The sequence below is a fragment of the Mixophyes fleayi genome, chromosome 6 (genome assembly GCF_038048845.1).
Source record: "Mixophyes fleayi isolate aMixFle1 chromosome 6, aMixFle1.hap1, whole genome shotgun sequence".
Classification (NCBI taxonomy): Eukaryota; Metazoa; Chordata; class Amphibia; order Anura; family Limnodynastidae; genus Mixophyes; species Mixophyes fleayi.
Window position 1 is genome coordinate 197,525,413 of NC_134407.1, and position 27,771 is coordinate 197,553,183.

The following is a 27,771-nucleotide window of genomic DNA, read 5'->3' on the forward strand; positions in this document are numbered from 1 at the left end:
GTCTGGACAATCTCTTAGTCAAAAAAAAAAAGAATACAATGTTAGCCCCATGTATCAAAAAAATAATAATACTTTTAACTCCCCCTTTAAACACAGCATTTCTGCTGCAACAAGTTGCACCAAGCGGCGGCCGCATCCAGGGGCAGATTGCGCAATGTACCAGCGGTGCTGGGGTCACACTGACATATTTTGGGTGTGCGCAGCGCACAGCATCCAGCCCTATCTCAGCCATCGGCTTCCCAGTGACACTTTATCCCAGGCTGTGTCCTGGCCGGCTGCCCAGGAGGAGGAGTCTCGTCCCCCTTCTCAGACGAGGCGTAGGCAGAAGGCACAGCCCGGGACACCCAGCCATCCCCGGACTCACATCTCCTCTACATGCGGCTTTGAGAATGCGCTCAGCCCCGGTTTCTGGCCTCCTGGCCCCCGTGGCTCTCCTGCTCCTCCTGTGGCCCTCAGAGCGGGTCACTGACGCCTGCAGCTGCTCCCCGGTGCACCCCCAGCAGGCCTTCTGTAACGCAGACATAGGTGAGGCCGTCAGTGTGGGCACGGGGTGCTTTGGGTAGCCCTGGGCACGGGTGATTTGGAAGGATTGGGGTGTAGTTGGGTGATGATGATGAGGTTTGACGTGGACTGATGTTGGCAGCCTTGTGGGTGCTGTGGCAGCAGATGGAGTTGGGTGCTGATGAGAGCTTAGAATTTGGACATGGTTTTTGGGCACTGAAAATTGGCTGCTCCCTATGCGCTGCCAGGTTACTGCTGGCATCATGGTTGGTCCTTATTAGAGTTGGCATCTTGTCTGTGCCACGAAGCCAACAGCTACCAGTTGTTGTTGTTGAATAAAAAGTTCAGATAAACATGTTGCTTTGCATTCAGCAGGAGACAATGGCTCATGTGCGCATGTTTGCCTGATGTAGCATATCTGTCTGTTCAATGTTATTTATTTATATATATCTAGTCTAATTTCATTATGTTATTGTTTCTTTCAGAGTATCTAAATGCTTGAATGTTGTTGTCTCTAATTAATCCTCTCAGGCTCGTTTGGTACTGAGTAGTAACTCTTGTATTAATGATCACTGTTGACTGGAAAGAATTAAAAAACATCTGTACAATTTATTTATTCTGGGCAGGGAGAGCTGCCCTACCCTTGCACTGTCCCTGATTTCTTTTTTTTTTTTAATCCTGGACTGCTTGTAAAACCCACAACACTCTGTGATTTCTTAGGTTTTATATTGTGTGACGTAGTAAAAATAACTGGAATATTCACTCAAACATTCAAATCCAATTGATAGCTAAGTTGAAAGGGATCATGCACTTTTAAACATACTGTAGTTCAAGTTGGAATGTTAGTGTATATAATAAGATTACTAATTCTTGTATGTTACTGATTGCACTTATAATAAGGTATGCAAATAAATTTTTTAATGTCTTTTACTCTAAAGAGCTTTTAAAGCGAAAAGCCATCTCTCCCACGCATAGGAAGAGTTGATGTTTGGGAATTAAATCCGTAATCTGAAAATAGCAGTAGGAGAGGTCACTTGGGTGGAGATTTATCACAGTGCGTGTGTGATGAAATGGAATGATTAATTATATATGTGCAGATGCAATGGCCTGAATTCTCGCCACATTTTTAATGGTTTTATTTGTAGGCTATTGAATACAGCACACTACTTGCATACCACCTTTGCACATTAACTATATCCAGATGAAGAGAAAACTGGGAGGAGAGATCCTGACTTAAAGGAAAACATTCCGTATTTTATAAGTAGCGCTCATGTTTCCTTAAATGGGCAGTGAAGCGTTTGAGCATAATTTATTGTGTGCTGTCAATATGCCTCTTCAGCATATTTGTATTCTTTACATATGTGTACTTGCCTTGCTGCTACAGTTACAATGGATGATGATGAAAATGTTTCCATAGACAGTACTAACAGCAGTGCCACTTTTATGCTGGTGAAGTATAGAGTGTGATAGCTTCAGAGCTGATATCTGATTTTGAGAAGTAAATGCCAATTTTTCAATTTGCTGATTTAAAAAAAAAAAAAGTTGATGTATCTTCCCTTAGGCGTATTATTTAATGTGCTGTGACTTTTTCTGCTGAGTTTGGATTAATAGCACAGCACTCCCTGGCTTAGGGGACAACTGGAGTTTGTTGATTTTACTCATTTTTGAGCGACCCTGTGTGACTCTTTGCAGTCAAGTTGTATTCAACAGAAGTAAATGTTTCGCAGAACTGCGCCATCCAGTGGTCAGATTAACATATAAATAGTAGTACCCTTCATCATCCTCATCATCATCACCATTTATTTATATAGCCCCACTAATTCCGCAGCGCTGTACAGAGAACTCACTCACATCAGTCCCTGCCCCATTGGGGCTTACAGTCTAAATTCCCTAACACACCCTTGTATGTCATTACTAAGACCCCACTTTTACAATTGATTTTCTCGGACGTGGGACTAACCCTGTTTTTTTCAGCAATCAGATCTATACACAACATATATTGTTTACAAAATAGCTACTTTTGTGATGGCCCTTCAAGATTTTGGAAAGCAGAGATATATTTACTAAACTGCGGGTTTGAAAAAGTGGAGATGTTGTCTATAGCAGCCAATCAGATTCTAGCTGTCGTTTTGTAGTATGTACTAAATAAATTATAACTAGAATCTGATTGGTTGCTATAGGCAACATCTCCACTTTTTCAAACCTGCAGTTTAGTAAATATACCCCCTAGTATCCTTGTTAATCTGCCTGGTTATCATGATGCCTGTGGTCTGTTCCATTGACACATGACCGGTTTTTTTTAAGCATTCAGGAAACATCTGTATAGAGATTATTTGTAATGAGGCATCTAGAAATGAGTTAGTGGTTTTCCTGGTGGTAATTTCAGTAAACTTTTCAGGAAGTTCCCAAACAGATAAATATTTTATCTTTTTTATTATTTATATATAATCTTATTATGAAAATATTTTTTTTTTTCAGGATCTCTTTCTGTTTCATTCAAAGTGGTTATCAATCTTCAGATGACCGTTCAGGTGACCAAAAGTCGCCCATTTTTGTTCCTTTCTCTGTCTCCTTTCCTTGTTTTCCCCATTTCCTTCCAACTCTAACTGCGATGAATAGCATGGGCAGAGAAATTAGTTGAGATACGGGATCTGTGCCTACGGCTCCCTTGAAGTGGCATGCTACCAATTTAGAGTCTTCCTCTGACCGCGGAATGGTTAAGATCTCTTGCAATAAGATAAGATGCTTTGATGATTTGTGTAGACGTACTGTACACAGCTAGAGACACCACAAAACAGGAAAACACCAAAATAATGGATGCTATTAAATATTCAGCAACTTGTCAGGCATTTTTTGGGTAGCAACGGAGTTTATCCATATTTATATACACCTCATACAAAAAAGAAGAATCATTTGGAAGAAGAGAGATCCGGGGGATTTGCATCAAAAAGCAGGACTATACCTCCAACAGAAACATGTTATCTTGACAGGGTTTGTGATTGGTAAAGAACATTTTGAGATTGGGTATGCAGAATTGGCGGTAAAGGGTACACAAGACATCTGCTTAGTAACTTATTTTGAAAAATGAGTGTGGGGGGTGGAAGCGATGTTGCGCCAAACTCAGGACCACTGGGAGGTAGGCCCACCTCTCTATTCTTATTCTGAGGGCCCGTGTCAAGGGCTTAACTACCAGAGGTGCAGGAGGTACAACTGGCATGGGGCCGATAGCTGAGGGGGGCCTGTCTTCACTGCAAAAGCTTCATGTTTATCTGTGATTGTTTCACCACTGGGGGGTACATGGGGTCCTCTTACATATTTTTGCTATTTGGCCTACTAATGTCAAATTATGCTCTCTTGTGTTCTTACTTTCTCAAGCTTGTCATATTTTTGACATGGGAAATTTGTAATTCCTGATACACCAGTATGCGTAGAAATCGTCTCTCAGTTTTGCTGAGGTTACTCAGAAATATGGAAGCACTATTTTGGCATAGATAAAGGCTCCTACAACTAGTGCCATGTCTCTTACCGTCTCCTCTTGTTTGTGACCCCTGGTCTCTTTATTTGTTCTCTGTCCCATAACTTGCGGATGCATGTTGTACAGACATTCATCGTAACGAGAGCGTCTGTGCAATTCTCTCATTTACTTGAACGTAAAGACATACAAACCTCAGCAGATTCCCCTTTTAATGTACTGTCAGAAGTCTGCTTGGCACTTGGCAAGTCTGGTGGGCTTTGAAATTGTGAAACAAGAAATGTTCTCAGATGCTGGTCCAACGTCCAGGAGACACTTGGGGGCAAATGTACTAACTAGCGATTCTAGTAAATCGCCAATATTCGTTGGCCTTTAAACACAGTGCCGTTTTAAATTATGCCGACAAAGTCGCGAGTTAGCGTCGATTTGCTAGAATCGCTAGTTCATAGATTTACCCCTTGGTCCACATACCACACTAGTGTTCGACTTTAAAGGAAGTGATGCCTGTGAGTCAACAAGTCAACTTTTAAAAATTATTAAAATGCTTTCTTTATCCAGGCCCACCACATGACTGAAAAATGCCATGAATAGACATGGTTAGTGTCATCTGCAGCACGAATAGAAGCCCACCGAGCTAGCTCCTATGCTTGTGATGCTCCAGTACGGATTGGGCATAGGGCCTGGTTGTATTTGTGACTGCTGTAATGCCACTGTCCATCTGCCAATAATCACAGATTCTCCTTGATTGACCTTGACTCAACAACAGGCTCTGCATGTTCACGCGGCACCACTTTGAGATGCTGAAACGCATGAATGAAGGGAAATATATATTTTATATCCGCTTTACACAAATAGCTTGTGTACTTTTCAGACCGTCTTGTTGGTAGAATAAATGGAAGTGGTTAGTGACTGTACGGTCAGTTTTGTCCTTTTGGTGGGGGTATAATGCGTGCCCAGCGAAATCTTTAATCTTTCTTGCTGAGTGTACATTTAATCAGCTATTTTCGTGCTTATGAGGGGAAGCTTTTGCAAAGCTGTTCAGCTCCACCTCAACATTCCAAGATCCCCTGTTCCTTGTTCTGTAGCCTGAAGCTTAAATATACTTCTCAGGAAGTGTACAGACCACACTGCGGCTGGGAGGGATACTGGCTCCAACGCAGATCATGCCAGCAAGCACCCCCCACGCCTCCTCCTGAATTGTGACGCCTCACCTCTCTTACCAATACCTACAACATTCCTTCTTGACACAGCTGCGGACTTATAGAATGTACCCTGTTTCTTTACTATGCATTTTCAATTCGCCTTTTTCGATTACAATACAAGATAATATAATTATTTTACATATTCTATACAAATAGGATTATTGTCACATTAACGCGTCTGTTTTTTTCTTAAAGCATGGTTAAGAAGAAAATATCACTTTTTGAAAAAGGATACTAACTAGATCTATAGACAGTAATAGCAACAGTGACATTTACCAACGTATGAATGTAGTGTACATATTAACATATTCTTAAAGGAGTTATCCATCATGTGCATTTACATATTGTCCTTTCCCCATAGTAAAAGCGTTATTTTATTTATTTTTATTTGTAACTTACACATACTTGCCTACTTTGAGGGAACTCCCTCTGGGAGGTCCCTGATGAGGAGTGTGGCGGGAGGGCGTAAGGGGCGGGGCATGGAGAATCGTGTCATTTTGCCCCCGCGACAAAAATAGGCATTTTTTCACAGGAGCGGGACCAAGATGACGCGATTCGCTATGAATTGCATCATTGAGGCCCGTCAGGGACAGGGTGCGGGAGACATGCCTGCTCTCCCGGGAGTCCAGGAGACATACCGGGAATTTGAGAGTCTCCCGGACTTTCTGGGAGAGTAGGCGAGTATGAACTTTCCTAGCTGGAGATTGCAGATACACCACACCCCTCAGTTACTGCTCGAATCCTGCAGTAAAATTACTTAACAAATGCGCATTTCTATTTTGCTTCACTGCAATGTTATATATGTGATAGAACATTATAGCGGTAGGTTAATATATAGTATACTTCGTTATATAGCAGTACATCCGGGATTCCAAATGAGTGGTCTGTATGCCGTTCATTCAATGCTGGATTTGCCAGCTAGGCAATTAGAAGTTCAGATAATTTATCATTATGAAGGGGAAGGAGGTGGGCCTAATAATTAATTTGTTTAAAGTTAAGTTATCATAATTTAAAGTAAGACTTACTTAAGCTGGGTACACACTACACAGTTTTCATCCAATAATCGGCTAAATCAGCCGACATACGACCGCTCGTTCAAAAGTCGGGTCAGTGTGTGCAGTGACACATTTGTCGAAAGTCTGCCCAAATGGACGATTGTCGCCTCATTTGGTTGGTCGTACCGTTTAATATTTTCGTTCCAATCTCGTTTCCGTTGTGTAGTGTGTATAAACTTCCGACCGATCCACAACAGTGAGTACGAAATTACAGTCATTGCTCACGACAACATGGCAGTAAAAAGTCGCTAAAGGGACGTCCGCTCTTCCCTTTATCGCCCTAAACAAGGCTAGTGTGTATGCCGTCCATGGACCGAGTGATCGGACCATCGATCGCATGTAAAATCGCTCGGCATAAAAAGTTGGTCGAAATTTCTGTAGTGTGTACCCAGCTTTACCAACATGTCTGTTTTGGAAAATTGAGTCAAATTAAACCACGCTTAAAATGCCCCCCAGTCCAAACACTTATGCACCCAGACCACATAACTTTAAATCTCATCAATGCTAGGTTTATTTAATTTGGGACATATATACATCATTTTGGGCCTTTAGAGACATCACCTATGTGCTCCTTCACTACCACAGATATAGAACATTCCATTGTCTCATTGTCATAGAGAACAATATAATGGTATGACACAGTTTATAGTCTTATGTTCCTGAGGTAAATTATCTCCCACCTAGTTAATTAAATATTTCCAGTTAAACCTCTTGACTTTTTTTTCCAATCACTCTAATCTTTATTTGCTTTCATTGGCAGAGAAAAATAAACATAGGAGCTATGCAGGAAAAGCTGACTGGGCGGCTTAAATAAAACTTGTCCAAGAAATAAGAAAATATATATATTTAAAAAAACAAAACAAAACCATTTAAATTAAAAGTAGTGGGACAGGGGAAGTTGCCAGCACTGGTTGCCTACAGTAGCATTAGTGCCAGGAACTTTTTTAATTTTAAGACCCTTAGGTCTACGTTATCGGGTTGTACGGATAAACCATATTTTCCTGCCTACCCAGATACTGGTTCTCTTTCTTGTAAAGTGGGGCGGGACTTAATGAAGCACATTCATCTCTCTTATTTTCTTGGCTTCGTAAATGAACATTTATTGAAATTAACATTTATTTAAAACACAAAAGAGCACACTGTGGTCCAATTCAGTAAACATTACCAGACCCTTCCTCCTGGCACTCGAACTTCCCACTTAATTTATTTTTGCAGTTACCTGTGCTGAATTACTTAATTGGTGGTAAATAAAACATCATTCTCATGAATCAAAGCACAGGTAACTGCCATAGTAAATTAAGTGGGAAGTTCCGGGGCCAGGAGGAAGGGTCTGGTCATGTTTACTGAATTTGACTACAGTGTGCTGGATGGAATGGGATCATATTGGAGGGACTGCATCACGTGATGGGAATTGTAGTACTGCATTGGCTCCCCAGCAAATTGTCCCTGGAAACTATTTTGGAATGTTGGCTTCTGTGTGTTTTGGGAGGGTAATAATAAGCAGGAGGGTGGGGTTAGATAGTGTAATATTTGTCAGATAACTGTGTAGCGATGTTAGTGTATATGACTGCTTAATGTGTGGGAAATTCAGTGCAGAGGTTTGAGTATAATGCCCACTGTTCCCTCTATGCTAATCAAGTCTGGTAATTATACTGCTACAAATTGAACTTGTGAGGTAAAATTCTGCATATTGTCCATAAAGCACCTCATGGCGGAACATTGGTAGGGTGTGGGGATAATTGGTGTAGTAAGATTATTGAAAGTGCAATCCCACATCAACTTTTCATTTTTTTTAAACATTAAGCTTTGTACATTCATACCTGAAGCTGATTTGTCCAGGTGGTTCACCAATACCTCACCTATACTTGTTTCCTCTTTTTCCGAATGTATCTGAGGGGCAGATTTAAATGTCTGCCACTGGAAAAAAAAGTACCTCACTCCTGGAAACATTTGGTTTCTGCTTGTTCCCAGGAGAGTGGAACCTGATCTCTGAGCCAGTCAGTCATCAAGCTCCTCTGTAGCTATGTAATGACGGAGGTTGGAAGGGTGTTATACTATGAACTTCCAAAACTTCTCTGCTCACTACATCATATGCCATGTAACTGTGGTTGCCATGGTTATCATATGACACTTAGAAAATCGTGAATAGCAGCTTGTATCAAAAAATAAACAACCCTATTCATATTCTTACACGTAACCAGGGCGATTTATGTTAGAGAAACACACCTCATGTTTAGAGGAAATTGCACTGTAATGTTAGCCATTTTACCCCCTCGCACTAATCCCATCACTATCCCCCCTCTTGCATTGACCCCATGGCCAACTACAAGAGAGGGAGCAGGGTTTACAGTGTTTTATGTGAAGGGGCCAAACTCAGTACAGTTCCCTCGAGAAGGTGAGGCAGGCGGGTAGGGTTCTTTATTTGAGTACTGGAGGGAGATTGAGAGTAACAGAGAGAGGAAGAAGAGTTTAGGGGAGGAAAGTGTAAGCATGTGGGTGACTCTTTGTGTATGTGTGTTTTATATTGTTATTGCAGTGTTTTTGTAGTGTCTGTGTGCACCTCAATGCTTAATCTGCTATTTACCGTGGAGGAAGTTACTCCTTTGCCGGACAGATGCTGTCTGGCTGGGTAACCTATGAGGCACTTTGTCCACTGTGCTGGTGTAATACAATTGCAATAAAAAAAAATTGTCAACCAAACATACTATGTATAATTTCTTTCATAGGTCTGTCCTCTGAATTGTTTACTGCATTCACTCAGTAATGTCTGGCCTGCTACATTTTTAGTATAATAATAGTGATAACATTTTGCTCAAATTCTTAATTTTTGCTTTTGTATTTTTGTAGCTACAGTTGTTAACTTTAGTATTACTTCTCTCAGTAATTAGTCTCTATTTAGTATGCTGCTATCAAAAGGTGCCAATCTCACTAATTAGCCAGCAGTGTTTCCTACAGTTAGGAATTGCAGTTTTCAGTGTTTTATTTTGGGGAGAATTCAGTATTAAGTTTTTTTCACATGCAAAAAATGTCTTTTTCAGCGTTACTTACCCCAAAAATTTATAAATGAGGTGGAATTTTGGGGTTTATCTTGTTTTTACTTTAAGCAAGTCGGGGCAAAAAAATAACAGATTAATATAATTTCTCATCAGCTTAGGAGATAAGAGAGTTCTAGGGGAGAGAAGAGGGGTGACAGGGAAGAGGGAGTGTGTCAGGGTATAGGGAAGAGAGCGCAATGGGGAAAGAGTAGAGGGTGTCAGGACACTAGATCACATGAGAGAGAGAGGGGGAGGGTGTTAGGGGACAGGGTACCAGAAAGAGAGTAAAATTTCTTGACAGAGCCACTCTGGGGCCTCACCACACTGATTCCCTAATAATGAACAATATTGTACAACTGTGATAGGCTTCGCCCCCAAATGAAGATTATCGTGAATGAAAATAGGTAGCAGACTTTGACCTTAGTTTTTAAATATAATCATATTTTATTCATTTTTTTTTTTTTTATTTAATATTAAGATTAGATTGTATGCTCCTCTGAGCAGGGCCATCTCTCCTCCTGTTTCCACCACTTCTAACTCTGCTCTCCAGCTACTTAGCCCTCCTCCTCGAGGGTCCTCCACCCCATGTCCACTCTCGCTCCCTCCTCCCCCCTGGGGGTCTCCCTGTCTTCCGCGCCCTCCTTCTTGGGCCCCGTCGTTTGCGGATCCTCCCTCCCCCTTCCCCGCCCCCTCTAGCTGTGCATTGAGCGTACTGAGTTGCTGTGTTTACTGTACTGTGCTGTCTCCCATTGTATTGTGATTTTGTTTGTCTCTGTACGACGCTGCGGATGCCTTGTGGCGCCTTATAAATAAATATTAATAATAATAATAATAATAATAATATTTGTGTTGGCAGGTGTAGCATGTAGTCACCAATGTTGGGCAGCACTGCCTTGTTGTCAGGAGTTATAGAAAACATAACTGTTTCCTACCATAAACTGTTTAGCTAGTGGTGGGGACAGGACAATTGTGATAGGGTGTACTTAGAGGAGACATCTTCACTAGTGTCAGTAATGTGCCGCGGATCCTACTTTCCAGTGCGCTATGACACATCGGATGCTCATTGCTGGGGTAAAACCTATAAAACCATATATAGTTGCAATGCACCATGAAATCCTTGGATCTTGCAAATGACTAAGCAATTCCAAATCTATAACACAACATCTGTTGATGATAACAGCCAGCAATCTATATTTATACTTACTCCAACCACAAAAGTTGTATATTAATTTGTGTCGTGTGCAGGAAATTGTGAAAATACTGTTGGCTTACTATTCTTTCTTTGGATAAAGACCTTTAAAGGAAACAGAAGGAACATTTTTATTCAGAACGCAAGAGAATATATACTTATCATACCTTCTGCCACTCATACTGATATTGATACATACCAGAACATCACCTGTGAATTATAACCTTGTTATCTGTGGTCGTGGAGATTCAACCTAAGGCAGCGAAATTTACTCAAACGTCAAATTATACAGGCGTAACACAGTTAATTTCCATTTTTATGCTATCAACTTTCTGGCATATAACAGAAGTGGTCTCAGGAAGACCCTCTCATTCTTCCCAGGAATTGGTTTGTCTACCATTCCCAAGAAATATACCTGTAGGGAGCATCGGTCAGACCAAAGATGTAAGATGTACAATACTGATATCTAGTTTACCTCTATCTCTAAATATAGGTCTATCACCTCCTCCCAGTTCCCATCACTGAAATCAGGTACATCTCTCATCCACTTAGACTGGGTACACTCTACGGAACATTTCTCTCGTTGCGATTTTACCAACATCTGGAAAAAGAAAGAAGTCTCGATCAGCAGCCGAATAATCTGTACACACTAAACACGTTTTACGAGATTTACCGTCAGATCTGTGCTCTTGATCTGTCATAACCATCAGCTGAAAAGATCGTGACTCTGCACACCCTATAGAGATCTTCACTGACCACCGTGTTTTGGTTTTGGCAAAATCGCCCTAACGTGTTTTCATTTTACTATTGGATCTGTTTTTTAAAAAAAAAAAAAAAATTGGTAAAAAAAGCTAAAATCACATTATTTGGCTTTTTTTTGTTCCTACATTATTATTAACCTCAATAACATTAATTTCCAGTAATTTCCAGTCAATTTTTGTCAAGTGACAAGAACACTGCTACCCCTCCTGTTTCTGTATGAGCATTGGCACTGAGTAATGTCACTGGAGACAGGAGAGTGACAAGAACACTGCTACCCCTCCTGTTTCTGGGTGAGCAATGGCACTGAGTAATGTCACTGGAGACAGGAGAGTGACAAGAACACTGCTACCCCTGTTTCTGTGTGAGCAATGGCAATGAGCAATGTCACCGGATACTGGAGAGTGACAAGAACACTGCTACACCTGTTTCTGTGTGAGCAATGGCAATGAGCAATGTCACTGGAGACTGGAGAGTAACAAGAACACTGCTACACCTGTTTCTGTGTGAGCAATGGCAATGAGCAATGTCACTGGAGACTGGAGAGTGACAAGAACACTGCTACACCTGTTTCTGTGTGAGCAATGGCAATGAGCAATGTCACTGGAGACTGGAGAGTGACAAGAACACTGCTACCCCTGTTTCTGTGTGAGCAATGGCAATGAGCAATGTCACTGGAGACTGGAGAGTGACAAGAACACTGCTACCCTTGTTTCTGTGTAAGCAATGGCAATGAGCAATGTCACTGGAGACTGGAGAGTGACAAGAACACTGCTACCCTTGTTTCTGTGTGAGCAATGGCAATGAGCAATGTCACTGGAGACTGGAGAGTGACAAGAACACTGCTACCCCTGTTTCTGTGTGAGCAATGGCAATGAGCAATGTCAATGGAGACTGGAGAGTGACAAGAACACTGCTACCCCTGTTTCTGTGTGAGCAATGGCGCTGGATCTCCGTGGAGGGCGGTACTTATGGAATCAAAAACTTGCGAGATCTGATGAAGCAACAATGACATTTTGCCTCGCTTTCAGTTCCGAGGGAGCATGAAAGTACCGAGCTGGCTCAGTACTCAGATCTGCGATGTTCAGGTGAGCTCGGTTTTCAAAAAACCGAGCCTGAGCATCTCTAGAAATAACATGAGAAGTCCTGCTTGGATAACATTATTAGCCCATATCAAGAGAACCCACCTTCAGCTGTTTAGCACCAAGTGCACACTCTGTGGACCAGGTTGGATTGCTCAACCCTCTGTATAAGAAGGGGAGGAGGCGAACAGATGCCAGCCGTATTGTAAGCACTGTATTTGGCTCCAGATGCCGCAGATGGCATTGCATGCTTTAGCCACATGTATAATCTACAAGTAAACTTGGATTCACCTAACAATGTCCCCAAACAAGGATGCATGTATACGTTTACACCCCCAGAATTAATAACTACATTTATTTACGTTGAACCTTTTCATTTTACTGTCCAAGGTACCAAAGTATATACTTCCCTGCATAATTAAAACCTCTTGTGCAGACTGGATTACGCTGCATAATTTTGTGTCCTCTGCAAACAGAACTATTAATACGTTAATGCGGCTGAAAAGCAACAGGGAGGTGTGAGCAGGCATTAAATGGTATAAAAAAAACAATAAAAGTAAAAAAAATATATATATTTTATTTTTTAGACGTTTTGATTTATCATATATAGTGCCAATTGGGCTGAGTTTTCCTCTCCATGGGTATTATTTTATATCCCTTTATTTTGCATTGAATATATAATAGCTGATTTTTTTACTGTCAGAATAGTATTGTACATATGATGTAATTACCTATTAAGGTACAGACTTTGCATGGATCTGCCTCCTGCTTTACTTTCACAGTAATCCTTCTTGCTCTATTTTTAATAGCAGCTTCATGTACATCTGCATCCGCACATCTTATCCCAATCTGTGTTAGTCTCGTGCTTCTGAAAAGAGGCCATATTCTAGTCAGGAAAACACTGTGTGATGTCTGTGAACTGCTAGTGAGAACAATGGAGCCAATGACAACTTAGTCCCTGCACACCTAGTGTCATTGGTGCCAGGACACAGTTTTTCTGCCCGAGATATTGGTCATTTTCCATGGTTAGGTTACTTCTCGGCTATCACAGTCACTCAGATTTGATCTATGTTTACTCCCTCCTCTCCCTCCCTTTTCTTTTCTCTCTGTTTTTCCTCTCTTCCATCACGCGTTTTGCACTAGCTCTTGGCTCTGTCGCTTGGGTTTTGGCTTGGAAAGTGCAGACTAGCAGTTCCCTCCACAAAGCTTCTCTGTTTTCAACAAATCCTCTCAGAATTTGGATGCATTTTTGTCTAATGATTCAGCAGCACATGAGAGGAAGAGAGCTGGATCTCGCTGCTACCCACAGCCACGATCTGACTCCACCACCCATTGCTGTTCACAGATCACCACTCCGTACAGTTTCACGTTTATCTCACCAGTTTATTCATATATTTTTTCCTAGACACCTTGACAAACCATTTATCTCTACTTATCTAGCATATATCTCCGGCACATTTAGGAGCTGCGAGAAGTGGTGTGTAAACCCTATTTAAAAGGCAGGATCGTGTTAGGTATTGGTTGCTGTCTGAGGTGTCAGCTGGAATATTCATATTATATAAGTATACTGCAAGTACAAAGTGATTAAACTAAGTGCTTCCATGTTGACTGACCATCATCAGGGGCAAACGCAGGAATTATAGAGTGGGGGTTCCAAATCACGCCGCCAGTGGGCGTGACCAGCATGCATGTGGGCGTGGCTATAATATTAGACAGTGCTTGGCTGCTCTCCAACTCTTCCTATCCCCATAATATACATGGGCAATGCTGCATGCAATGCTGCATGCACTACTGTTAGGTGCACGCAGCTCTCTCTTTTCGAGCAGAGGCCTGTGAAGCGGGGGCAGGGGCCAGACACCTCAATTATACAGTGCTCCAGGTTTTGAGGGGGGGTTCCAGGCACTAGAACCCCCCCCCCCCCCCCCAACCCCCCTCGGTTTGCCTATGATCATACCGTGGAGGAACCAGTATTGCTCCAAGGTATCTCATTGACCTTGTGTTAGAGACAAGGATATTCCACATTACTGTCTTATATATTACTCATTAGGTGTGTAATATTAATCTATTCCACTCTTTCCATGCAGTGATAAGAGCCAAGGCCATTGTTGGTAAAGAGGTTGATAGTGGAAACGATGCCTACGGCAATCCCATCAAAAGAATTCAATATGAAATCAAACAGATTAAGGTAGGTAGACAATGGTGAACCCGGTCTATTCTAGCATTGCTTGTCTTTATCTATTTTATTATCTTTTAATGTATGTGTAATGTGATCTGTTTACTCAGACCTGCATCTTTTTTGCATAGTGCTAGGCTAGAAAACTGAATATCAATGTTGGAAGAAACAAATCTTGTTGCCGGGAATAGCAAATTAATGGGCCTAACAAATGTAATGTTAATTATTATCTTCTTGTTTGTATAGCTTGTGTTTGTTACTGCTGTACAGAAAAGTAGATTGTTTTGGGCAGCATGGTGGCAAAGTGGTTAGCATTGTTCCCTCACAGCGCTGGGTTCAAGAGCTCCATTCCGACCCTCTTTGTGTGGAGTTTGTATGGCTCCCTCCCACAGTCCAGACACATACTGATAGGTTAATTGGCTACTGACAAATGGTGTGTGTGTGTGTGATAGGGAATTTAGATTGCAAGCTCTAATGGGGCGAGACAGATGTGAGTCACTTTCCATTCTCTGTACAGCGCTATATAAATAAACGATAAGAAATCATCATCATCATCACCATATATTTATATAGCGCCACTAATTCCGCAGCGCTGTACAGAGAACTCATTCACATCAGTCCCTGCCCCATTGTAGCTTACAGTCTAAATTCCCTAATACACATACACACAGACAGACAGAGACTAGGGTCACTAGGCCATTGTCGGGAATTGAACTCATGACCCCAGTGCTGTGAGGCAGAGGTGCTAACCACTAAGCCACCGTGAAGCCCGTGATTTAATATATCCAATACAATTACACAGTAAAGCGAATGGTAGAGATGGTCCACCTCACTACAGATTAAAGTATTAAATTAAAAGTGTAAATAGATTTGGAGGGAAACAATAGTATAGGATTTGTCATTGCATTGTGAAATAAGCAACTTCACTAGGGAGCTTCATAAGTGGAATAATGATACATGGATTAGAGTTCTGTAGATTATTATTTTTGTTGATACATAGAACACAGTAATATATGTGTAAAGGTTTGCAGAGTAGATGTATCAGACTTTCTAAAAAGTGGAGGTGTTGCCCATAGCAACCAATTAGATTCTAGCTATTATTTCTAGAATGTACTAGATAAATGAGAGCTAGAATCTGATTGGTTGCTATGGACAACACCTCCTCTTTTCCTTTTTAGAAGGTTTGATAAATACACCCCTACACCCCGAAGTCTGAAGATTGAGACAGCTGATCACAGTGGAAACAACCCTGCACTGGAAGACCTTGCCACACTTACAGTATCTCTGGTTCATCACAGTATTGCAACTACGACTCTCATAGTGATCAATTGATTGCTATCTTTAATTCTGTTTAAGCTGATGTCAATCTCCTAAATACACCACGCCCGGACCTCGCATGTTTTTGTTCCATTCCCCCTAGAGAATTCCGCCTCCTGCTACCCGGCTTAGGGTAGTGCTACCGTTCTCAATTTTTTTTGAAGGGTAACATTTAAAAATGCTTCTGATGCCTAATAGTATCTGTCCTCACCTGTCTTTGTAGATGTTCAAGGGACCTACTGAGGACATTCAGTACATCTTCACAGCTCCTTCGTCTGCAGTGTGTGGGGTGACTCTGGAGACGGCTGGCAAGAAAGAGTATCTGATTGCAGGTTGGTACCTATATTTTCTACCTAGTGCTATCAGTTTCTTTGCTTTGAAAGTTTTTGTTGACAAATATTTCATTGCATATGTGTATATATATATATATATATATATATATATATATATAAAATAAGTGAGCATTGCAATGTATTCAAAGGTGAAGTATTTTTATATTTACCTTTTATAGTAAGTGGATAGCAGAACATAACGTTTAGTCACTAGCAACACCTCTTCGGAAATAGCAGTTACCAACAGTGGCACCTCCATCTTGTCTGCTCCAAAGTAGATCCACATCTTAGTGCGCTACGAATTAGGGGGGGGGGGGGTGATGGGTGCTGAGCGCTTATCTCCCCAATACCAGCAGTCACTGACAGCCTCCGCTTCCAGTATTGTGACTCGGCTCTCGTTTTGTTGTGGTCGCTGTGTCCCCAGGGTGGAAGTGTAGCTTCCGCATCAAGGTAGTGGTGGAAACTTTTGACATAACCAGTGATATCCTCCGTAGAAAGCGGTCTAGATAACTCTTGTGTCCCAGCAATAAGAGACCACCTGTAATAGTGATGTAATAATGCAGTTAATGGTCAGATAATGGAAACGCCAATATAATGTCACTTAGCAGCGCATTGGGTCACCACCAGTCAGTATGGCCTGTATGCACCGTGGCATTGTCCACCAATGTCTGGAATTGTGCCGGAGGAATGCAGCAACAATCTATCACAAGAAAGTGATTCAACTGACACCTGGTGGTGAGAAACGCAGTCTCAGGTGTCATCCTTGTAAGACACCCCTCCTGTCAAGACAAACATGCTTCAGTATGGGTTGAAAATTAACACTTGGTACTATTGAGTAGCTATTAGCATTGATTGTGCCTTCTAATGGGATGATGAAACCCAAAGCCAGGAAAATGAACCACAGTAACTCCTCATTGTTGGACCCACAGCACACAGGGCTGTAGAGTTCTTTAGGTTGGTGCAACGCGTACACTCACTCGTCCTTTAGTCAAGGACATGATAAAGGACGACCATAACACCTTCCTCCACTGCTCTGTAGTCCATTCCCTGTGATACTTGCACCACTGAACTTCCAGACATGCATTGCCAGGTGTGATGAGTGATTTATGTACTGAAACCCAACTACATACCCAACAACTGTCCCGATTTTGGCAAAACAGCCCCGATGAGCGGACTTCGAAAGGTGGGGAGGATTTTGTCCAAAAGTGGATGATTCTGTGTGGATTCGAGGTGGGGTTTATATTATCACCATTTCACATGTCTAAATTTTGGGCAGTATGCAAGCTTGATATTCTGCTCTGTGGGGATCTTCTCTGACCATTTTAATGAAACTGGATGCTTGCTCCAAAGATTGAATTTTGCAGTGACTTGATGTGCAGTTACTCGCTTGTTTTGCTTTGCACTTTGAATTAACGAGACCTTGTAGTTACACTAGCCGTAATTGTAGGTATATTTATACATACATACATCATATTTTGATGATACATGACATGATGATGCAATCCGGGAGGGGGGATCCTTCGGAGTAATAGCCCCTGTAGCAGGCTCCCTGCAGCCGCATACTCTTTACATGCTCCCATCGTCTGAGAGGCAGACAGAGAATCCTGTCCGGCCGCTTTGATTGTGTTTTCAACACAATCATTGTGGCCGAACAGCATCCTCTTGCCTTCCCCTCAGCCGACAGGAACATGTACACAGTGTGCTGCCGCAGGCAACCCACTACTGCTATTAGTGAAAAAGGATGCAGGGCACTAAATCCTTCCCCCACCCCCCAAAATAAGAAATCTAGGTCCACCCCTGAGGCCACTTGCTTAATTAGTGCATTAGCCACACAACACAAAAGCATAAAATGACACACATAGACCACTGTTTATTTGAGCTTCCAGTCTACTTATGGTAAAGCACATCCAGTTTGCACAGACTAAAACCACATATTTCTAAATGACCTGTTGACAAAACACTAACAGTCATGATGTAAGGCCGACAATCACATTACTGAAGAAACTACCAGATGTGGCTCAACCTCTGTCTCAATTTCCTTGCAAAATGAAGACACATACATGTACATGTTTAAAAGAGAAAATGTGCTTCAGTCATTGTCCAGTTCCCCAATGAAGAAGCCCATTTTAGTTGATTTACTGTTGTGTAGACATGGTGTGACAGGGTTGATTCAGCGCCTTTGCACCAGAACCAAAAATGCACTTGATGCGCAGTACACAATGCGCCAGTGCCCCTCGGTAGTCCGCCAAGCACACGTCAAGGTGTATAACTACTCCCCATACTTGGGAGCCACTTCCGCCAGGTAGGAGAGAACCTCGATGAGTACAGAGAGCACTCAGAGTTCATCTGTCTACCTCTAGAACCATCCCTTTCAATCATAGAAACTTTTCTCCTAAAATAATACCTCATATATGTCTGTTATCAATCATAACTGAGTTCTATTAAAAGTATAGGATGAAATATGATCTCCGCCTACTGGCCCAACACTATCCGTCTATTCGTTTTTACACCCCTTTTCCCGGTTAGGTTGTATGCATCAGTTTCTGCAAATTAATTCAGTACCTTGTATTCCGAGTCTCCACCTTGGTCTTCGTTGAGTAGTGTCCTGTTTGTAGCAACACCAGAGGGAGACCAAGGAGCCCCCCTTCACTGGACCGCAAGTACACACAAATTAGTATCATTACATGGATCTGATCTTTTAAAGCTTCACCGGTACATTTATTGGTGAGGCCAAGGCTTCTAAAGGGAATTTCTGGTATTTTGTATCAAAAATATATTTTGTATTTTAAATGGAAAATTTCATATAATAAATATACAATTCTATCTAACATCTATATTATCATACAGATATCTTCCAGCCTCTCTAATAGTTCTCCTTCAACTGCCTTCTTCAACTTTCTCCAACTGCCTCATCCCTCTTTCTTCCAGGCAGCGGCTCTCCACGCTCCCCATTCCTCTTTCAGTTCTCTGGAGGGGGACAGCGCTGCAGCGGAGGGGGACAGCGTGGCAGAGGGCAGAGGAGGGGGACAGCGTGGCAGAGGGCAGAGGAGGGGGACAGCGTGACAGGGCAGAGGAGGGGGACAGAGGGGACAGCGTGGCAGAGGGGGCCGCGTGAGAGGGGGCAGCGTGAGAGAGGGCAGAGGGGGCAGTGTGTCTAGATGCAGAGGGGGCATTTTTGCATACAATTAAATAAGTATTTCTGTCCTGACCTAAATACTTATTACATTTTTTTGACCCAAACACTTCTAAAACAGGACTGCTCGGTAATTATTTTGGAGGGGTGCCTTGAAAAAATTATGGAGACTCTAAGGGTGCCACAAACTGCAAAAGTTTGGGAACCACTGTCTTATGCAGTGTTAACATAACACTCACACAAATTAGTGATAGTTTGCAAGTGTGACCCCATGTGGTTATGTGCTGTATTGCGCACTGTATGAAACATCAATGTGATGTCCTAGCTGTATCATTTTTAAGTATTTACCACAGAACTTCAGGAGTGTAATATACACTGTTCAGCCACAACATTAAAACCACCTGCCTAATATTGTGCCGCCAAAACAAATGTGACCCGTAGAGACATGGACTCCACAAGACCTGTGAAGGTGCCCTGTGGTATCTGGCACCAAGACGTTAGCAGCAGATCCTATGAGTCCTGTAAGTTGTGAGGTGGGGCCTCCATGGCTTCCAGCACATCCCACAGATGCTCGATCGGATTGAGATCTGGGGAATTTGGAGGCCAAGTCAACACCCTGAACTCTTTGTCATGTTCCTCAAACCAGTCCTGAACAATATTTACAGTAACATCCACATGCCAGGAGCCAAGGTTTCCCAACAGAACATTGCCCAGAGCATCACACTGCCTCTGCTGGCTGCCTTCTTCCCATAGTGCATCCTGGTGCCATCTCTACCCCAGGTAAATGACGCACACACAACTGGCTGACCACATGATGTAAAAGAAAATGTGATTCATCAGACCGGACCTTCTTTAATTGCTCCATGGTCCAGTTCTGGCGCTCACGTGCCCATTGTAGGTGAGGACAGGGGTCAGCATGGGCACTCTGACCAGTCTGCGGCTTCAGAGCTCCATATGCAGCAAGCTGCGATGCACTGTGTGTAGTGACACCTTTCTATCATAGCCAGCATTAACTTTTTCAGCAATTTGTGCTACAGAAGCTCTTCTGTGGGATTGGACCAGACGGGCTAACCTTCGCTCCCCACGAGCATCAATGAGCCTTGGTCGCCCATGACCCTGTCACGGGTTGTCCTTCCTTGGACCATTTGTTGTAGGTACTAACCACTGCGTAACACGAACACCCCAAAAGACCCAGCCGTCTAACCATCACAATTTGTCCCTAGTCAAAGTCGTTCAGATCGTTACGCTTGCCCATTTTTCCTGCTTCAAACACATCAGCTTCACGAACTGACTGTTCACTTGCTAGCCAATATATTCCACTCCTTTTCAGGTGACAATTGCAGTGAGATAATCAAATATTCAGTTCACTTGTCAGTGGTTTTAATGTTGTGGCTGATTGATGTATGTTGTTTCATTCAGCAGTACCGGTTATTGGTTATAGAGGGCGCTGTTCTGCTCTTGACTCTCTGCCTGTTAGTCTCTATTCCGTCAGGTGACACTTATACCCCATTCATACTGCACCAAAATCCCAGGTTTTTCCCGGGGCGAGCTCAAACGACCCGGGTCTTGGTGCAGTATTAATGGTACAAGTGAAAAATCCCGGGTCTAAAAACCCGGGATTTATCGAGGGGTAATTCCTGGTAATTCCTGTGTTTTTGTCACATCCGTTCCTGCGAGTCACATGGCTGAGGGAGAGAATTTTTTTTTTCTTCATATTCCAGAGTTAGATCTTTTCCTGCTAAATAACGAGTTCACTTTATTATTTGGCCTTCCTGTGCATGCAGTTCTATGAAAACTAAACACTTAAATAATACATAGTATGCCACTAACTTCAGATAGAAGGCAAGGAAAAATTCAAGAAAACAATGCGATAGATATTAAGACAAGAAATGAACAATATCACTCCAGACAGTTTTTTATCCATAATCATCGTTGTTTATTTCAAAGGCGAAACAAAGTTCTGCGACGCTGGATAGTAGTCTGTAGAAAACCTGCACTATGCATTAAAAAAAAATATATATTACAAATAAAATATTGTTCATTGTAAATAAAAAAAATCAAATTAATAAATATTTTAGCGAGTGAATCTGGCTGTTACTGAGTCCTTGTGGGTGAAGGCCTTTTTTTTATGAGCCTTTTGTGATTTAACTTTTCTGTTGTGACTAAATGAAGCTTTGTGACCATCTTGAAACTTCCATGTCCTCATTCCAGGCAAAACGGAGGGCGATGGAAAAATGCACATTACTCTGTGTGACTTCATCATACCATGGGATTCTCTCACCCAAACCCAGAAGAAAAGTCTCAATCAGAGATATGAGATGGGTTGTGAGTGTAAGGTAAGAAATGATGTATTGGGGGAGGGGGTAATGCGGGAAGAATACATTTATCCAGAAAAGTTAAGTGCTCCTTATTTCCTGACAATAACCCAATGTCATTAAACATTCATGTCTGCTTCTCCTGCAAGGAGCCCGGCACTTATATTCCCACATATCCAATCCTCCGATGCTCACCAGGTGACACATTCAAAGTCATCTTCATCATTTATTTATATAGCACTACTAATTCTACAGCCCTGTACAGAGAATATTTGTCATTCAAATTAGTTCCTGTCCCACTGGAGCTTACAGTCTATATTCCCTAATATATACACACAGACAGACTAGGGTTAATTTAGTCAGCTCCCATTAACCTACTAGTATGTTTTTTTGGGGTGTGGGAGGAAACCCAGGTAAAAAGACAGGGAGAGTATACAGACTCCGCACAGATAAGGCCATGGTCAGGAATTGAACTCACAACCCCAGTGCTCTGAGACAGAGGTTCTAACCACTGAGCCACCGTGACGCCCGTTTTGAATGTTAAAGAACAGATTAGATTATCATCCTCAAACTGCCAATTTGTGCAAATGCAACTATGTATTGTTTGCACATTTCAGCCTTGGTGAGGCTGTCATTATTGTATGTCTCTATCATACCGTTTAATACTGTTGTTACATTACAAAAAGGTCCTATTATAGGTCCAATCTCCACCTCTGAGGACATATAACAATCAAGTCCTTTGCAGGATAAAGAGATTCTGCAGCTCCTCACTGACAAGGAATCGCCCCCATACTAGGTCCCCTCCATCCCTTTCATTGTCATTTAAATATCTTATCATTCAAAACTAAACCTGGTTTGTGCATGTGGGGGCAATACTGTGGGTGCACAAGTGTGGAGGGTCCATATTCATCAAGGAGCAGACATGGGTCCGTCCCTCTTTCCCAATAACAAAATGCACAATGTTTCATCCCCAGGGACCTCCTGTAAAAATCAGTGTGTGTGCGCGAAATTAAGCATTATAATGTCACAAAATGTTATTTGTAATGCAGACCCCCATGTTTTCTACTTGTGCAAATGACCTTTTAATGTTTCAAAGAGTATTCTATAGCATAGGAAGCGGGCATGCCACCAGATGAGGTTTACTTGTTGTTTGTGTCTTCACAATGACCACAGTGCATACAAAAAGCATGTAAAGATATTGCTATTTTCCCTGGAACGCATTGCAGACCATAGGGCTCTTTAGTAGAGCTCTATGGAACAGCTTTGTCCACCAAGGACAAGAGCTGTAGCCTGAGATGGCTCTTTGCTCCAGGGTGTACAAGGAGCATGTGTTTAACTGAGAAAGGCTTGTCTCTTTAACTGACCAGGAAGATGGAAAGAGTGCACGGATTTGAATACATACATGTTGTTGGATGATGGTGATAGAGATGAGTACTGGTTCAGTAAGTTCATCTAAATCAAGGTGGCTAGGTGGTTAGCACTTCTTCCTTACAGCACTGGGGTCATGAGTTCAATTCCCGACCATGGCCTTATCTGTGAGGAGTTTGTATGTTCTTCCCGTGTTTGCGTGGGTTTCTTCCGGGTGCTCCGGTTTCCTCCCACACTCCAAAAACATACTGGTAGGTTAATTGGCTGCTAACAAAATTGACCCTAGTCTGTCTGTCTGTCTGTCTGTGTGTGTGTTAGGGAATTTAGACTGCAAGCCCCAATGGAGCAGGGACTGATGTGAGTGAGTTTCTCTGTACAGCGCTGCGGAATTAGTGGTGCTATATAAATAAATGATGATGATCAAGGTGTAAATGCTCTGCAAACATAGCACATGTACAAACATTTATACACATAAACTATTAAAAATAACAGGAGTTATATGCTGATAAATTAAGGTTGCATAAGAGTGAGAGAAAAATTGAACTATTTATATCCCCCCCCAAAAAAATAAAAACCTAAATATGTATTAATTCTGTGCGAGTACAGTGTTTGTCTACACTTTGCAGGGCCTCAGCGCCTCTTGCTGTGTGCAAACACAGGTTACAATGCAGCTTTCTGCACTTGCACCACTATCATTATTTTTAGCTGAGAAACACGGTTGTGGCCACCGTCCAGGAAAAAAAGTGTAACCGTTCTGCAGCTTAGTAAATCAGCCTATGAGTATCTTCCTCTGTGATGTTGGGCAGGAATCACTTTAAAAGACCTGCTCAGCTCAATTTCCGCTATGGGTTAGGATGTCAATGAGTCAACCGTATCCATAACGTCCAAATAGTTGTCCTACGATGCAAGATGTAAAAAGGAAGCCATTACTGGGAGGTAGAATCTCAAATAACACTCAGAGTTTACAACAAACCGTTTAAGTGATATTAATAGCATGTGACAAAGGGTTTTGTGGTCGGACGAAACAACGTCGGAACATTTTGTTCTTAGTTCAAAGTGCTACATCTGGCAGAGCCTCACAACAATGCGGATCAGGATGAAAGTGCTGTAAAATCGCTTCCTCGCTGCTAATTTTTTTAAAATTAACAAAAAACTCAGAACATTCACTTTTGTCATTTCCGCCCAATGTAACCTCCACGGGTGCACTTGTCACATTGTCAGTGTATATACCACACCATAGCTGTAGCTGCAGGTGATCTGATGGTAAAGGTTCCTGTTGGAATGTGTGACATCTATCCATGTAAAGAATAGATCATCTATGTAACGTTTGTAGAGTGACAACGTATTTCTATGTCGGCCATTAATAAGTTTATCGCTTTGGTGTCATTTTACTTCCTGTACCGGGTCCAATGATCTGGAAATGTATGCAGTTATTAAATGTGAAATAACGGTTTGAGTATGAAAGCAAAGAGTCGGATAACTAATTCAGTTCTGCACTTATTGTGTAGGCTGCATGGTGGCTTAGTGGTTAGCACTTCTGCCTTACAGCACTGGGGTCATCAGTTCGATTCCCGACCATGGCCTTATCTGTGAGGAGTTTTTGTATGTTCTCCCCGTGTTTGCGTGGGTTTCCTCCGAGTGCTCCGGTTTCCTCCCACACTCCAAAAACATACTGGTAGGTTAATTGGCTGCTAACAAATTGACCCTAGTCTGTCTGTGTGTCTGTGTGTGTGTGTTAGGGAATTTAGACTGCAAGCCCCAATGGGGCAGGGACTGATGTGAATGAGTTCTCTGTACAGCGCTGCGGAATTAGTGGCGCTATATAAATAAATGGTGATGATGAAGATGATTGTGTAATGAAGGTGATAGGTCTATGTGGCAAGAATTATTCTATACTTGGTATCCAAGCCTTACATACTCACCCACAATTATTTACAGGATATAAAGGAACTATAGGTAGCATTAAGTGAGCATGTGATCATAATGTATTATATTTCATAAGCCATGTCATAAATTAGAATATTTAATAAGGCATGTAAGCCTTTTGCTTCAGAAATGTTTACATATGTAAATATTTATATATATTAATATTTATATTTATTATCTTAATTAAATAAAATCTTATCTGTTCCTCCAGATCTCACGCTGTCCCTCCATCCCCTGCTATGTCTCTTCTCAAGATGAGTGTCTCTGGACAGACTGGATGACAGAGAAAAGCATAAACGGACGGCAGGCTAAGCATTACTCCTGCATCAAGCGCAGCGATGGATCCTGCTCCTGGTACCGGGGTACCGCTCCCCCGAAGCAGGAGTTCCTCGATATAGAGGACCCCTAAATCCTGTCCTTTACCAAGTCCCACTCACCAGTTCTGAGGACCCAGCCGAGGAGTAGAGGAGGCGGGCGACCTTTTTGTTTTTGTCACATCCGTTCCTGCGAGTCACATGGCTGAACAGAAGAAGCTGGACTGCAAGCTGTCATGTGACATGGGGGGTTTAACCCCTTCATTGCTGAAAAAAAAAAGATTGCAGCACTGAAAGGATTAAATGGATCCTAGATGAGGATGGACTCTGCTTCCAACCTACTTCTTAGACTTCATTTGCACCACACTCCCTATCACGCAGTCCGTTGGAGCGCACAAGGCCACATATAGAATCCCTTTATTCTGTGTAGCTGGTCTACAGCCCTTTTCCTCACTTCTCCCATGTGCCCTAATCTCATTACATTAAGGATAATCTGCCAAGCGAAGGTCCAAGATCTGAGTTCAGGGAGTGTAATGAATGTTCTCTCACACACACGAACACACACACACACTTATTATATGTATAAATCTGAGAAAGATTTCATTATATAGTATATGTATAAATTTGTTCCAGTTTTTCGGGGATCTGTTTGTTGGGGGATCTGTCTGGGAACGCTCTTAAAAGAATACTAATGCTAAAATAAAAATGGCATGTTGTACTAATCACAACAAAACAAGTAAAGGTTGTCATAGAATCCTATAGAGAATGGAGTATATAGTTTAGGTCAAGCCCTGGTTTGGGTAAGAAAAGGGCTTCATATGAACCTAAGGAACGCTCAATAAGAGTTGTTTCTAATATGCTAAAACCTAACCTCACAATCAGAGGTGAATTCCTGATACGAAAGGCACTGTATTATATCATAAACAGTTACCTAGAAATTGTGACTGAATTATCTCTACAACATTTGCTTTTAAACTGGTGCCGTGCTGTTGACACTTATGACCCCTGAAAATCATCATTTTTGTCAGCAAATTGGCAATTCAGTTTATTGTATGCGATATTCACATCTGTCATGTCTTTACCAATGAACACAAAAACCCTGAAAATAACGCGTTGGGAGAAAAAAAAAATCCCAATATTTTTTGGCCTTTTACTTCTACTATTGTGAAGGCTACAACATGCTATATGTACATTGTGCAATGTGAACATTGTGCACTAGTTTTCTTTTACGTTGATTGCCGTGTAAAGTGTGCAGTGTTTTGAAAGCAGCAATATAAGCCGTGAGCACTTTGCTTTATAATTGGGCAGTGGTTACTTTTGCAGTAATATAGGAATAGATTGTGCGAGTAACGTGTACACACTAGAACGTCATAAAGATGCACACATAATCTACTCTTTTGTACACACAACACACCCAGGGGGAATATTTACTAAACTGCGGATTTGAAAGAGTGGAGATGTTGCCTATAGCAACCAATCAGATTCTAGCTATCATTTATTTAGTACATTCTACAAAATGACAGCTAGAATCTGATTGGTTGCTATAGGCAACATCTCCACTTTTTCAAACAGTTTAGTAAATATATCCCCAGGAGTGAACTCTATATACACTGCATTTTCTTTCTTATCATATAGACAACACCGTGATCCAATATGCACAGGATACACAATCCTCCTTTTGCTTCCCACAGAGCACAGATTGTGTGCACAGTCCCTAACACCAGACACGTAAACAGATCTCTACTTCAGGATGCACAGGACAGAATGTTACATGTGCCTGATGTACTGCATAGCTTTTGGGAGTATTTAACCCCTCAGTTATAGAAAAAATGTTTATCATATTTATATCATATTATTTGGTATTTCCCTTTTTATTCCTGACATGGCTTTCCGGTCCTTGTGTCAAGCCAACCCCCCTCTGTACAAACAAGTATACTGTAATTAACAGTAATGCTACTTGTAGAGTTCTTGCTTGGTATAAAACGAAATGTGTATTTTTTTTCCGCTGCCAGTATTATTAATTTAAAGCTTTTGTTATCTTTGTGTTTGTTTATTTTTTTTGCCGAAAATAAAGTCTGAGACTTGTGGAGAGAGAAGGGGAAAAGTTGCATGATCTGTGCTTTGCACTCATTCCGATGCTCGATGACAAATTCTGTATGTGAAAGTTTCATCGGTGCCATTAAACAGTATTATCTGCCAATAGGAGAGGCCTTTGCTCTGTTATTGTGTGTTACCTTGCTAGACGGCATTACTCTGCAGGCTTGTTTGCATTCTAATAGTGTTGGAAATGTTTTAGATTTTTTTTTCTGGGCTTAGACAGCTAAAATGTTACACCAGTGGATGAGAGCATCTGCTGGAGGAATTTCAGAGCAAAACAATGTTCTTTTTTTCATGTTTTTTGTATGGTTTTCACCAAGGGTAACCTGTATATTCCTCTTTCAGTTGTACTTGAAATAAGTAAATCTATATAAAAAAAAACATTTCCCCCAGTAGTGTATATCCACTTCATTGAGTTTATTTACTAAAACCTTCTAAAAAGGAACAGCGAAGGGGTTGCCCATAGCAACCAATCAGATTTTAGCTCTCATTCAAGTACCT

The 27,771-nt window shown here is 41.7% G+C and overlaps 1 protein-coding gene and 1 long non-coding RNA gene across 3 annotated transcripts in view; one reads left to right on the plus strand and one right to left on the minus strand.

Moving 5' to 3' along the window:
- LOC142095132 (uncharacterized) overlaps positions 1-27,771 on the minus strand; it is a 255,687-nt gene that overhangs the window by 170,795 nt on the left and 57,121 nt on the right. The gene's annotated exons all lie outside the window — the stretch shown is intronic.
- On the plus strand, positions 191-27,375 carry TIMP2 (TIMP metallopeptidase inhibitor 2). Its single transcript, XM_075177919.1, has 5 exons — positions 191-525; positions 14,380-14,480; positions 16,009-16,117; positions 21,462-21,586; positions 25,071-27,375. The coding sequence occupies exons 1-5, from the start codon at positions 390-392 to the stop codon at positions 25,266-25,268; spliced, it is 669 nt and encodes a 222-aa protein (XP_075034020.1). The 5' UTR covers positions 191-389; the 3' UTR covers positions 25,269-27,375.